Here is a 13,580-nt window from a genome sequence, read left to right as displayed (position 1 = left end):
TTGGTAAGATTTTTTGTATATAGACCCACTTCACCATATTCAACTTAACAGTCACATTTGTTGCTACAAATATCTTATATCTGTAACTTTTTCTCATCACTGTTACCTGACATGAAACACCTTAAAGGTGGTTTATTTTAGCTTACTCTTTCACAGAGATTTCAGTCATAACAAGGAAGGGATGGCAGCAGAAGGAGCAATCTATGTCAAGTTGGAACTGTGCATTCAAAGTCTAGCTCCCGCTCACCCACCTCCACCATGTCCATCAAAGTAGAATATGAGCCTGGAGCCAGGTGTTTCTGATCTAAGCCATAGCATTTTAAGAGCAGTAACTTTATTATTTTATTTTGTGTCTCTGTGTGTGTCCACAGCACTTACACAGAGGTAAAAGGACAGGTTGCAGGATTCTCTTTGTCAACATTTATGTAGATTATGTAGTTTATCAGGGTTGGCAGCAGGTACCGTTACCTATTACCTGTCTCACTGGCCCCAAACCATAACACTCTTTCAGTTAAAAACGTTTAGGGACTGAACCTCTAGGCTTGGTCCTAGTTGCCCATCATTTGTTGGAGTCCAGTCTGATCAGTTCTCCCTGTGGTGTTCTCAACCCTAGGATTTAATCTAGATAGCACATCCTGTGCACCTGCCCAGCATGGTTAGCTACCTAATTTCAACCCATTCATGCCATCAGCCTCCCAGCCTTACCCCAGGTGCTCATTCAGTCTGCCCCACATCTGGACATGGGTCAAGGCTGGTGAGTCACTGGGACCTAACCTGCCTGCAACATCTTCACCCCTCAGGCTGTTCATAAGTGGCACAGCCTGTTCAACATCCTAGTCTGAAGTGTAGCTCTCACCCCTCCCAAGTGCTCAAATGCAAAGAATAACTGATCGTGGGTGCCTGGCTTGAACTACTACAGACTTAACACAGCCTACACCCAAGGCTTATGGAACATCAGGAAAGAGGGGCAGAAAGACTTTAAGAACTTGAGGACCGGGGCTGGAGAGATGGCTCAGCGGTTAAGAGCACTGACTGCTCTTCCAGAGGTCCTGAGTTCAAATCCCAGCAACCACATGGTGGCTCACAACCATCCGTAATGAGATTTGATGCCCTCTTCTGGTGTGTCTGAAGACAGCTACAGTGTACTCATAAATAAAATAAATAAATAAATCTTTAAAAAAAAAAAAAAAGAACTTGAGGACCAGGATATCTGCTTCAAGATTGTGCTTTCTAAATATGACATTGAAGCTGTACCCATGAAATCTCAGCAACACGCTTGCCCTAAACACGACCTGACCATAGCACTCCAGTGGACATGCCAGCGTGGATGGCAGGAACCTCACAAAGCCCTACCTCTAGATGAAGAGCTGCAGGCAATTAATGGCTGCTGAGAGAGGTCGCATCAGCTTTCCCAGGAATGACTCCCCGTTGGTTTCTCTATTCTGAGTGGTTAGCCCTAAAATGTGTATTCTTCCAACTACACTAGGTGAATTCAAAAGGTTGTATTTATAAATGTATTCACTATAACAGCTAGTGATAAAGAAGGTATGAGTTGGAAAAGGAGGAGGTAGGATATGGGAGGATTTAGAGGAAGGGGAAACAGATGTAAAAACAGTTCATGTATGTGAAGCTTAAAAAATTTTGACACTGCAAAGTTTTTATTTAGCCCAGTGTCTGGAAGCAGTGCAACTTCAGCACACACAATCTTTCATAATTTAATTTTCTTTTGGAATTGACAATATTATTATTTATAGCATTATTGTTTCTATTTAAATGAATGACTACTAAATGCCAAAATCGAAAAGATCATATTTAATGTTAGGTGTAACCCAAGGTCTATAAAGAAAAAACATAGTTTAGCAAAAATTATACTCTGTTTTTTAAAAGCTGTTCCGTTCTAAACACTAAGACAACCAACCTACATTTGTATCAAAAGCACATGACATGTGCTTACAATTTTAGTATACAAAATAGTAAAATTCGTGGACTGAAAATGTACCTTGAGTAACAAGCTTAAATTTCAATAGCATTCTTTTAAAAGCACTGTGAAACTGGCCAGCTTTCCTTCCTATGTTCTTTTGTGTCTATGTATTGGAATCCAGTCCAGGGATTCCTGCAAGCTCATCTACCACTGAGCTATACCGTCAACTCATTTGCTTTTGTTGATGGTGTTTTTATGTTCCTCCAAGAACATGGCAGCAAAAATACAAAGATTATAAGTATAATGGATGCCTCTACTCGGCTGCTTTTCATGCAGATATTCCAGTGGTTTAACTTACTTCTTACATATTGGGAAATGTCAACCCAGCAAAAGATAAAGGAAATATATCTAGATAGTCTTATGGTGTTTTCTTTGTTTGTAACTAGTTTTCACCCTGTAGATCTCCTGGAATGGCACCTAGTGATCACACGTGACACTCTTTCTAGCTTACTGACAGTATCTATAAGAATGGGCATAATGTGTCACCTGTGGATGCCTTGTCCTATAACACCTCAGCTATTGCTAATTCTGGAGATGGTTCCTTTTCCATATCAGGAAGATTGTATAGAGAAGCATCACTGTGACTAAGGAAAGGTCAGCTCTGCATCCAGATGAAGCACTACCAAGCATTTCCATTTCACTGTGCTTTAGTTCCTTAAGAGGCATAGATCATTTCTGTTGTTTTTTTCATTTTTTACTAGTTCTTTGAGAATTTCAAACAACGCATGTTGATTATATTCATGCCCTCAAGCCCTCCCAGATCCCTTCTCAACCCACCCAACTTTGTTTCATCTCTTATTTTAAACCCATTCAGTCCAGTTTGTGCTGCACATATAGTCCTGATATACTTCAGTATATACCTCATATACTTCAGTGCCTTGCTCTGAAGCGGAGTTGACCTACCAAGCCAACCCTTAAAGCTGTTAAACTCAGTTGCTAACAGCTGCAGCATGGAGAGGGGAGTCCCTAGACCTGGAGCTACTGGCCATTAGTAGCTGTTAGGTCCCTTTGTATAGAATAGTTTTCATGTTGGTCAGTTTCTAATATCTGATTTTAAGATTCCAAGATTGTATATTTAAGTTATTACCTAGTGATATTCTTTTAAAATTTGTATTTATTGTGTGCAGGCATGCACACTCACATGAAGTTAACAGATTTATTAACGACTCCCCTTCTTTTTTTAACTTTACATCTTTTGATTGAAATAAGACTTTAGTCATTTTTAAACATTAAATTAAAGCTAGAGGAAAAAATTAAAGTTATTGATTAGAACAAAAGGACTATATTTGGACTTTGTTTCTGTTTGTTTTTTCTCATGTTCGAAATACTACTATGCAAGTGGAATTTTTTTTAAAAAGAAAACATACTGAATTGATGCGAACAGTGTCCTGAAGACTTTAGCTCCCATTGACATTGCTGAATGGCTAAGGCAGATAGATGATTTCCTACTATTTGTCTTCTTTATCATTCTCATTTGTGTCAGATTTTACTGTTGGTGGAAAGCTAAAAAAAAAAGAAAAAAACTTTAAACATGGTGCTAAAGTAAGTGAGCTGTAGTGTCAGCTCTAAAGCTAAAGTGGAAGACAGAGGCAGGCAGAGAGAGCAGACAAACAGTGGAAGCTCAGCGCCATCCTCTGCTGCTCTGGAGGGAGCTGGGGACCAGACTGGCCCTTTGACACTACCCAAAAAGAAACGGAGTCATGTTGCCGCTCTTCCTGTTTCCTCAGATTAGAAGTAATAGCTCCTGTATTTGAAAGTTTAAGTAAAGCAATGTTATATAACAACACCTGACACTGATGTTCAGGGCAGACTTCAAAGCATTCTTCTTTTTAAGAGTGAAAACAATGTTACAGCTAAGTATAACTACATTATTCTTTTCAGGCCACTCGACCAGATATGATCAGGATCTTGTCAGCAGCCCTTCATGTAGTACTAAGGAGGGATATGTCCTTGAATCGAAGACTTTATGCATGGCTTCTTGGTAGGTAATTAGTGAGTATGCTTATAATTGACAAAAAGAAAAAAAATGAAAAAAGATTTGCCATGTATAATCTCAAATTGTATGAAGAAACTAAGCATTTATGTATAAAAGAACAATAAAAAAGTAAAAACTGTGCCAGAAACATGGCTCTGTGCTTAAGAGCATCTGCTGCTCTTCTAAAGGACCATCAATTCACCTGCTCAGCACCACCTGTAACTCCAGCTCCAAGGAATCCAGGGCCTTCTCCTGGCCTCCAAGGGCACAGCACAGCACACACACACACACACACACACACACACACACTCTCACACACACACCACGACGATGATGATGACGACGACGATGACCAACCAGGTGGAGGAGGGACTAGTAATGATGAAACTTTTGAGCAAATTTTAGAAGCCTAGTAATGGAACCAATTATTTTAATCCATAAAGTCATGTTTACTTTAACAGGATTTTTTTCCTCTTATAAATTTCTATGGTTATACTTAATGTTAGTTTATTATAAAGAGTAAATTAATAGTCAAAATTATGACAAAATTCCAAAATTTCAAAGTCACCAATGAATCCTAAATAGTAAGTACCACTGTCTCACAGGGGACACCAGTATGAGACACTGTGTACACCTTGGCCATAGAGCATTACATGTACGTCACCCTCAACCTTTGTATGAGGGGTTTGCCTCCTCACAACCTCTTACTAGAGTGAAAGGACACTTGATAATGTACCTGAGATGTTGTAATCGTCAGTTTTTCACTGTAAGATTTGGGGTAAAATAAGATAATTCTGGAAGGATACTATTAGACTCATCTATTGAATTGGTTTCCCTTTATTAAACTATCTAAAATGGTCTCTCTTGCTGACAATGAATGGGCTACTAATTGGGTAAGTGTTTAGTGCTGTTTTTGAGATATTTTAGCATTTAGTGAATAAACAGTGTTAAGGCTTCCATTTTAATTACTTTTGTGATTTATTCCCATGGAGGTTTTGATAACAACGGTGCTATCATAGGACCCAGGAGCACACGACACAGTAATCCTGAAGAACATGCCACTTACTACTTCACAACCTTTTCAAAAGAATTGTTAGTCCAGGTAACAGCTGTTTTCATTATTCTTTGCTTACTTCCCATTGAAAAAGCCTAAGACAAACTCCTGCTTTAACTGAATTCATAATTGAAGTCAAGACAAAACTCAGAAACATCCAAAGAATGATTCTAATACATATATAGCTACTGCAAAATGGCAATCATGCCTGGACTCCATAGGAGGACAGCTTTTTACCTGTCTGCCCCATGAAAGTTGGGTCATTTCAAAGACTGCCCAGGACCTAAATTTCCTATGAAACCTCAGGTGATTAGGCTTTTGCAGCCTAGATATAGTAAGACTGCAACTTACATGGAAACATTAAAATTATGCATTTATTTCCTAATATATTTATTTAAGATACCGCAAAGTATTCTAACAGGATATATTAAGAAAGCAAATGATTTCTCAAGCATTTTTATTTATGTATTTGATTTTGAAACAGGATCTTGCTGTGTAGCACAGTTGGCCTTGAACTCATGACCTACCTATCTGCTTCAGCTTCTAAAGTGCTGGGATTATGGGTGTGCACCACTGTGCGCAGCTTGAAGCATTTTTAAATGAAGAAAATTGTACATTGAAATTGAAATAACTAAGAAGATAATTGCATACTAGATCCCTCTGGGATAAGATGGCATGATTAAAAATTTATGTCCAAAACAGAAATGTCCACATCTAGAGGGCTAACACTCAAATTCTCAATACACTTCTCTTGACTTTCCTTTTTTTTCCAGTGAAAATTCATGATCCACATTGATGGTATACACTTGTAGCCTCACCACTCAGAGGACTAAAGCAGGAGGATGATGGGTTTTTTGTCAGCCCAGTCTTTATAGTGAGGCCTTATTTCAAGAATAAATAACAGACTAATAGTGAAAATAAATGAAGCACTGTGCTTTCTCCTAATGGATGAGCCTGGGGTCTTTCTTCCTGGCACAGAGAGAAGACATCAATCAGAATAGCACAAACCATGTGATCTGCATTTCAGATGGATATAGTTAAAACTGTTTTCATTAAAAATATTACTAGTTTCAAAATCACTAGTGTGCTTTTCTTTTTTAAAGGCCATGGTGGGAATCTTACAAGTGAATGGATTTGGAGAAGAAAGCACTCTCATGCAGGATCTAAAACCTTTTCGTATTTTAATCAGTTTATTGGACAAACCTGAACTAGGTAATATTTGCTGCTGTCCCAAAACATGAGGTGACATATCCTTTTGTATTGTTTCATGATAAAACTAAGATGAAGATATTGGAAAACTTGCTGTATTTTGAAATGGGTTTTAAATACAGATTCTTACCAGTTTCTTTACTGAAGTTACAGATGTGGAGCTGGCCTTTATGTCAGCATAAGACTTATGTTTTGCACTGTTAAGCAACAAAGTCATTTTTTAAAAGATGTCAGTCATCTCAGACTCTTAATCATTATTCTCTGAAATGGAAGCATTCTATCATAATTAACTTATAGTTCATACAATTTGAGAGCTGGAACAGAAATATGAGTTACATATTTCTTTCACAGTCCTCTTCTTGTTGTTCTGTACTTTCCTTCATTGTATGTATATTATATATCAGATATACTAGAAAATTAACTGTAGTTTTTACATAAATTAAGGAAAAACAATTTTTGCTTTTTGCTATTATAGAATATGTAAAATTTCTAATTATTTCACATATTATTATATGTATTCTGGCACATATGCTATAAATCAACTCTTAAAAGTGAAATTTTTAAATATGAAAGTAGCAAGTGTGGGAAGAACTTCAACAGGGTCGTTTTTTAGGTGTTCTGTGATTGTGGTGAAGCTGAGAGGATTTTTTAAAGAATAGTAGGAACTGTGAAGCAGACAGATTTATCCTTCTGAATTTGAGAGTTATATAGCAACAGCACTGGTGTGGACAGTCATTCTTTGAGCTGCACAGTGCATCTTGAAGAAGTTTTTCTAAGTTGTTCAGACTGTCCTGTGAGTCTCATTTGTTGTTCTCATTTGGGATAAGTAAACTAAGACTCAAAACCTAAAGAGCCTGTCAAAGGTAACAGATACTGAACCAAATCATTTCCTGATTTTGTCACTTCTATTAATGTCACTTCTTTAAACAGACACTTATCCCATTATTTACTATCAGGCCATGTTTTCAAACATAAGAGTTCAGTTGAGCTTCTAGGGAGAAAGAATCTTTTCTTAAAGTACTTTCTTCAAAGCATGCTTCAATTGGATCATTCTTCAGGGCATCATGATTTGCTAGTATTAAATTATTTCTGCCTATAATTTGCTGTATATTAATTTCAGGACCTGTAATTCTAGAAGATGTTCTGATTGAGGTGTTTAGAACTTTGTATTCTCAGTGCAAAGCAGAATTGGATCTTCAGATGGAACCACCCTTCAGCAAGGACCATGCTCAGTTAAGCAGGTAGATTACTAAAAATTAAGCAAGATATAAAAGACAGCCTCATTTATTAGTGCTTATGAAATGAACTCTACGATATAAATTCATATAATGAGATTATCAGTAATGGCTAGGGATTTTTTACTCTAAAGATTTTTTATCTATATTATGATAAATAAAATTATCACTTTCATAGAATGAAGTATCATAATTGTATTCATTATTTAAAAAGGTACTTTAAACAAGACAGTGATCATTACTTGATTCCTTGATTGATTCTTAATTATACCAGTTCATGAAATTAATGTTGAATAGTTGGGCTGACAAGATGGCACAGAGGTTAAAGAAAGACATTTGGCTCCAAGCCCGACTGTTGAGTTCTATCCACTGGATTCAGATGGTAGAGGGAGCCAAACCATTCCTGTAAATTGTCCTCTAACCTCCACATGCTCGCCATGTCATGCACATGTCATATACACACAGAATAAATGAGCACATGTACAAGTGAAACAGGAAAAACTGTTGATAGTTAATGTGAAAATAATAGCCCCAGAGAATTTAATTTATAAACTCACAGGAGACTGACACTTGGACTTGCTGACAAAGTCTTTTCCTGTTCTTCTGTGTTAGGTGGGTCACTTCTTTCTAGTATTACTGCTACTGTAATAGGACAAAGGTTCCAAGACTATAATTGTTGTTTGGGTTTGGTTTGGTTTTGTTTTTCACTAATTCTGCCTTTCATTATTATTATTATTATTACTATTATTTGGTTTTTCAAGACAGGGTTTCTCTGTATAGCCTTGGCTATCCTGGAACTCACTCTGTAGACCAGGCTGGCCTCGAACTCAGAAATCCACCTGCCTCTACCTCCCAAGTGCTGGGATTAAAGGCGTGCACGACCACTGCCCGGCCTGCCTTTCATTATTGATTGACTCTTTGGTGGTAATTGGGTAATACCCTTAACTTGCCTAAAGCATACTTTTATATGTAAAACATATGCATATGATTTCTGATGATATATTTCTCACTTTTTTGTTAGAAAAGTTGTTGTGCTCTGTACTTAAGAATTTGTATTATCCTAGGGAGTATATTAGGTTTTTTTGTTCCTCCCTGACAGCTGTACTGACAGTGTGTATATAATACAGTCATTCCAGTTATACAAAGGATAGGAGAAAAATAGGTAAGAAATAGGCTAAAGGGTAACCATTTGAAATAATACCATCTGTTCCTGAGAATTTCTGTAATGAGCATTCACAGTAACTATGCTTTATGTTTTCCTTTTTTCTTGCTATTGCTCAGATGGGACCTGGAGAGTCTTCCACTGACCTACACACCCAGCACCTTATTGGTTTACAAACTAAATTTTATCATTTGACTGGTCAAAAACTGGTCATAATTTACCCTTTGAAAGAAAATTCTGACTAGCATAGACAAGACAGCAAGATTCCATAGCAGGAAGGCTATTGAAAGCACATCACAATTCAGTGTACATGTGCCAACAGAAACCAAAAATCTTGATGCCAAATTAACAGCTGCACACTGAAAAGAGTCCCCCCAAGGAAGCTGGGTATCACGGCCCAGGATTGTAGTGATCCCAGCATCTGGCCTTGGGAGGCATAGACAGGAGATTCTCAAGCACAGCTATCTTACATATGACAGCAGCATGTCTTAAAAGAGGCAGAGGGAACCTGCCTTTGCTGGTCTCTTGTGGGCTACTATACAGAGAATATGTTAAACAAATTATGATTATCATTCTTGTGAATTATGCAAACTCAAGTTCTGAAAAGTAGTTCTATATAATGTAACAGGGTGGGACTAGATTATGTCACCACTGTAGTCTACCTCCAACTAGGCAGTATTCTAGCAGCTGGGTAGTAATGTGGGCTGCCCTAAGAACACCACACTCAGTTTTGAAAAGCACATTAATATTTCTACTTGTTTGGTTTCTTTTCTTTTTTAGTAAATTAAGGGAAAACAAGAAAACAGCCGAGCTGATTAAAACTGCGAATCTTCTTTTTAATTCCTTTGAACCTTATTATATGTGGGATTACATTGCACGCTGGTTTGAAGAATGTTGTCGGTAGGTTAGCTGCTTCATTTATTATGGTGTCGTAGCATCTGAAGCTAATGTTTAGCTTTTTAAAATGTTCTTTTATACATTTTACTCCTACTGAAAAATGTTCATTACCCATCATCTAAATTTACCTTGTCAATCTAGGACATAAAAATCACTGGTCATATAATGTTAGAATTACAATAGAGCTTAGAGGTGATTATTCACTTAGCAGTACAGATGAAAGTGTTAATTTTTCTGGACTGCAGCAGCTCCTCTGTCATTGGCTATAGAGAAGAAAGCAGCTTGCACCAGCACAGTTTCCAGAAGTATTTCCACTTATTAATAGAATTACTGTGTGTTTTTACCAACTCAGAAGCATCCCATATTGTCACTGATGAGCAATAATAAATGCTTCACACCTTAAGAAAGAAAGTTTGAAACACAGTCTAAAATCCCTAGGGAACTAGTGAAGAAGAATGACATCTCTATTTCAACTCTCAGCCCAGTTCCTTTGCAACCTAATTAACTCCTAAAGCGTGAAGAACACAGAGTCAAAAAGTAAGCATGTCCAATCTTGAGTCTGGAAGCGATTAGAACTATACATGTATGAATCCCTTTAATTATTCGGAGATTTAATTGCTTGTCTAGTTGGCAGATGTTGAGGGCCCAATTGAAAAGCATTGTGTTAGGCATATTAGATAGTCCCTGACCTCGGGGACTTTATAGTAGAACAGGTAAGACACATATATGTCTGCCCCAGAAATACATTAAAAATTGAAAATGCCTCATAGGTTAAGGTATAAGAATGAAGAGGATTTATGAGTATCTTTCCCACCTTGCTATACTCTGTTTTCTACACGTATATCCAACCTTCTGCATTAAGTATTCTATATTCACAACACACATCCATGCTTTTTAAGCTAACATGAACTATAACATTCACTCCCTTTTGTGCTGCTTAGCCTTCACTGTGCTATTCTTTATATATCCTGCTTCCTTTGTTTTTCTGGGGTGGTCCTGTAGAGGGGTCACTCACCTCACAGTAGCCTTTATGCCCTCAAACTACACCTCAGGATCAGCTATCCCCATCCTTTCCATTAGTTTCATTTAATTCTCTACCTGTTTATGTTTCTTACTGGTCGAAGATTGTATAATTGCATCCTGAGACGACATGGCAGTGTTTGGTCAAATATGATTAATATGGGTTAATATCAGTGTTTCTTGTCTCTCATCTTGGATCGGAAGAGACTTCTTGTAAAACATGATGTCTAGTCTCAGGCCTTGAAGGAGAGTTATATTCCAGATGTGAGGAGCATACATTGGTGTAACAGCAATCCAGCAGAACATATTGTAAACCAAGTGTCTCGGTTTAAAAATCAAATTAAAAAAAAAATCAATTTTTATCAGGAGACACATCCACAGTGACACAGTGCAAATCTCAACAATTGTGTTACATTCAGAACACCTGGAATCATGGGACAAGATTATAGGGACCTCGATTTGAGAATTTTCTGTAGAAGCAGTGTGGCAGTGTCCTGGAGCAGCAAGAATGAGCATTACTGTGTGTCCCAGTCTTGACTTGAGCCTTATTTGTTAAATAGTGATGTAATCACATGTTTTCCTATCATATGATAATGTGTTTGATAGTCTTTTTTTTTTTTTTTCCTTTGTAGGAGGACACTGCACTCCAGACTTCAGGTTGGGCCTGGAGACAGTAGTGATTCATCTGAGTTACAACTGACTAATTTCTGCTTACTGGTGGATTTTTTGTTGGATATAGTCTCCTTGGTAAGACTATCTTGGTAAAAAAAAAAAAAAAAGAATTTTAAGAGCGTTGTTTATATATTTCATGATGAACACAAATCTCATCTACAGATAAATTCTATCTTTAAAACTAAAAGTTTTTTCTTTGGCATAGCTTTTTTCATGACATTTTCTAAGTGTTTTTGTCTTCTTAGCATGTATATATAGAATACATGGAATCTACTTCCTACTTGCATGTTGTAAAATCTAATGTTCAGTGGGTGGAATTATGCTACATTTGTATTGGTTAACAATTCTTTCTATTACGTGAAGACTGTTGGCAATGTTTTCCCTGTGTTTTCTCTCCTCAACTCTTTGCTTTCTCATTTTGAAGCCTACTAGAAGTATGAGGGTGCTGTGTCAGGTATGGCATTCAGCCTGTTTTTATTTTGATTGATTTTATTCACTTCCATTAGAATCTCAGTAATATAGCACATAAAACTGGGGTATTCAATTATATATGCTTGATGTACTAGGATTGAGAATTTGTGGGTTGGGGGTATGATGTGTTTCCCCATATCTGTGCCTTGGAGGCTGGAGGTCAACACTGGGTATGTTTTTCTTAGTCACTCTCCACCATATTTTTTGAGATAGAGTCCCTGAAGATTGCTAATTAGACTGAAGTGGTTGATTATTGCCCTTCAGGAATCTGCCTGTCTCCCTGTCCCCTAGCACTGGGATCACAGATGTATGCCACTCACCTAGCTTTAATGTGGATGCTAGGGATCCGAACTCAGGTCTTCATGCTTGCATGGCAAGCACTTCACACTGAGCTAACTCGACAGACCTAGGAATAGAGATTTTATACGTCATCAGTATTAAAATGCCAATGAACTCTTTTAGTTAAAAGCATGATACCTATAAAACCTGAGCAAAAATATACCCTTATATAGATTAAAATAAAATAACTATGACTTTTTATATTATACATTAATTTTTTCAACTTTCTTTATTTTCAGGAGACTTATATTGAAATCCAGACAGAACACCTGCCCCAGTTACTGCTCAGGATGATTTCTGCCTTGACAAGTCATCTCCAGACACTGCGCTTATCTGAGCTCACAGATTCTTTAAGGCTCTGCTCAAAGATCCTTAGCAAGGTTCAGCCTCCATTGTTATCTGCTGGCACTGGAGGTGTGGTACAGTTTCCAAGTGGGCAGAACAATACAGTAAAAGAATGGGAAGACAAAAAGGTAATTTCAGCTGGAGTTCTTGGTATCGGATCAGCTATGTTTTTCAGGGCAGAACACTTTTGAGTTAAGTCAAAATCAGTGAGTCTAAGATCAAAGTGGTTGTGGTCATTGTGTAGTTTGACTGTCTATGTTAGTACTTTGTGGGAGAAGTAAAATACATATGACACCTAATTTTAGAAATTTAAAGTTTTCCAATTGTCACACTAAAAGCAATGAGTGACATTGTTTTACTTAGCCCAATATAACAAATGTATTATCATTTTTCTATGTAATATATATATATATAATTGATGTCAGGAAAATGAGTGTGATCCTTCACTCTTTGGTACTGTCTTCAAAATATATTGAACATTTTATTTTTAGAACATCTTTATACAAGTATTGAATTTTGATTAGGAATTCTTGATCTGTACTGGTTTTATAAAATTTATATATGAAAATTTATAGTTATATCCAACTTGTACCAAACATGCTTTGTTTAATAATAGCTATGTTATTCTTTTTTGTTTTAATTTCGAAACTTGAGTGCCTAAGCCACATTAGCTGCATTGTAAGTACCCAGTAAACACACAACATTACCTGTTTGTGTAAGAGGCCTATGTATAAATTTTATTGATTCTTTCAGTACACCAGAAGTTTGGCATGCTTTTCTTGAAATTTAGAACCTTTTTTTTTATTTTCAAGTACCCATATGCTCAATATTCTCTTTAAAACTTAGCAAAATTAAACTTTTTCAATATATAAACACATATCTATAATATCTAAGATTGTGATATATAATTTTAATGTTTAATGTACCATTGACATACTTTAATACCAATGAAATTCTTATAGAAAGATCAGTGGTTTAATTTTTTTCAGACTTACATTAAAATAACTATCTAGTAAGGGGCAGAAAATAACTCAGTGAGTAAAAGCATTTGCTGTCAAGCCTGATGCCCTGAATTAAATCCTCAGAGTCTACATGGCAAAAGGGAAAAATTGACTCACAAGCACTGTACTGTGACTTCCACATACACACTCACACAAACATAAAAACACAGGAAATAACTGTAAAAATAAAAAATTAGATCTAGTAAAATATGAACAAAG

The 13,580-nt window shown here is 36.7% G+C and overlaps 1 protein-coding gene across 4 annotated transcripts in view; it reads left to right on the top strand.

The window, feature by feature from the left end:
* Window positions 1-13,580, top strand: part of Dop1a (DOP1 leucine zipper like protein A) — a 98,103-nt gene that overhangs the window by 38,718 nt on the left and 45,805 nt on the right. For all 4 annotated transcript variants that reach the window (XM_028756238.1, XM_028756240.1, XM_028756237.1 and 1 more), the window contains 7 exons: window positions 3,863-3,962; window positions 4,949-5,058; window positions 6,114-6,222; window positions 7,340-7,460; window positions 9,397-9,516; window positions 11,166-11,280; window positions 12,255-12,488. In XM_028756238.1, coding sequence (XP_028612071.1) covers window positions 3,863-3,962; window positions 4,949-5,058; window positions 6,114-6,222; window positions 7,340-7,460; window positions 9,397-9,516; window positions 11,166-11,280; window positions 12,255-12,488 — 909 coding nt within the window. The remainder of the gene's footprint in view (window positions 1-3,862; window positions 3,963-4,948; window positions 5,059-6,113; window positions 6,223-7,339; window positions 7,461-9,396; window positions 9,517-11,165; window positions 11,281-12,254; window positions 12,489-13,580) is intronic.

This window comes from Grammomys surdaster, unplaced genomic scaffold (genome assembly GCF_004785775.1).
Source record: "Grammomys surdaster isolate TR1022 unplaced genomic scaffold, NIH_TR_1.0 126113, whole genome shotgun sequence".
Lineage (NCBI taxonomy): Eukaryota > Metazoa > Chordata > Mammalia > Rodentia > Muridae > Grammomys > Grammomys surdaster.
Note: the sequence above shows the minus strand (reverse complement) of the source record. Positions and strands in the feature narration are given on the sequence as shown.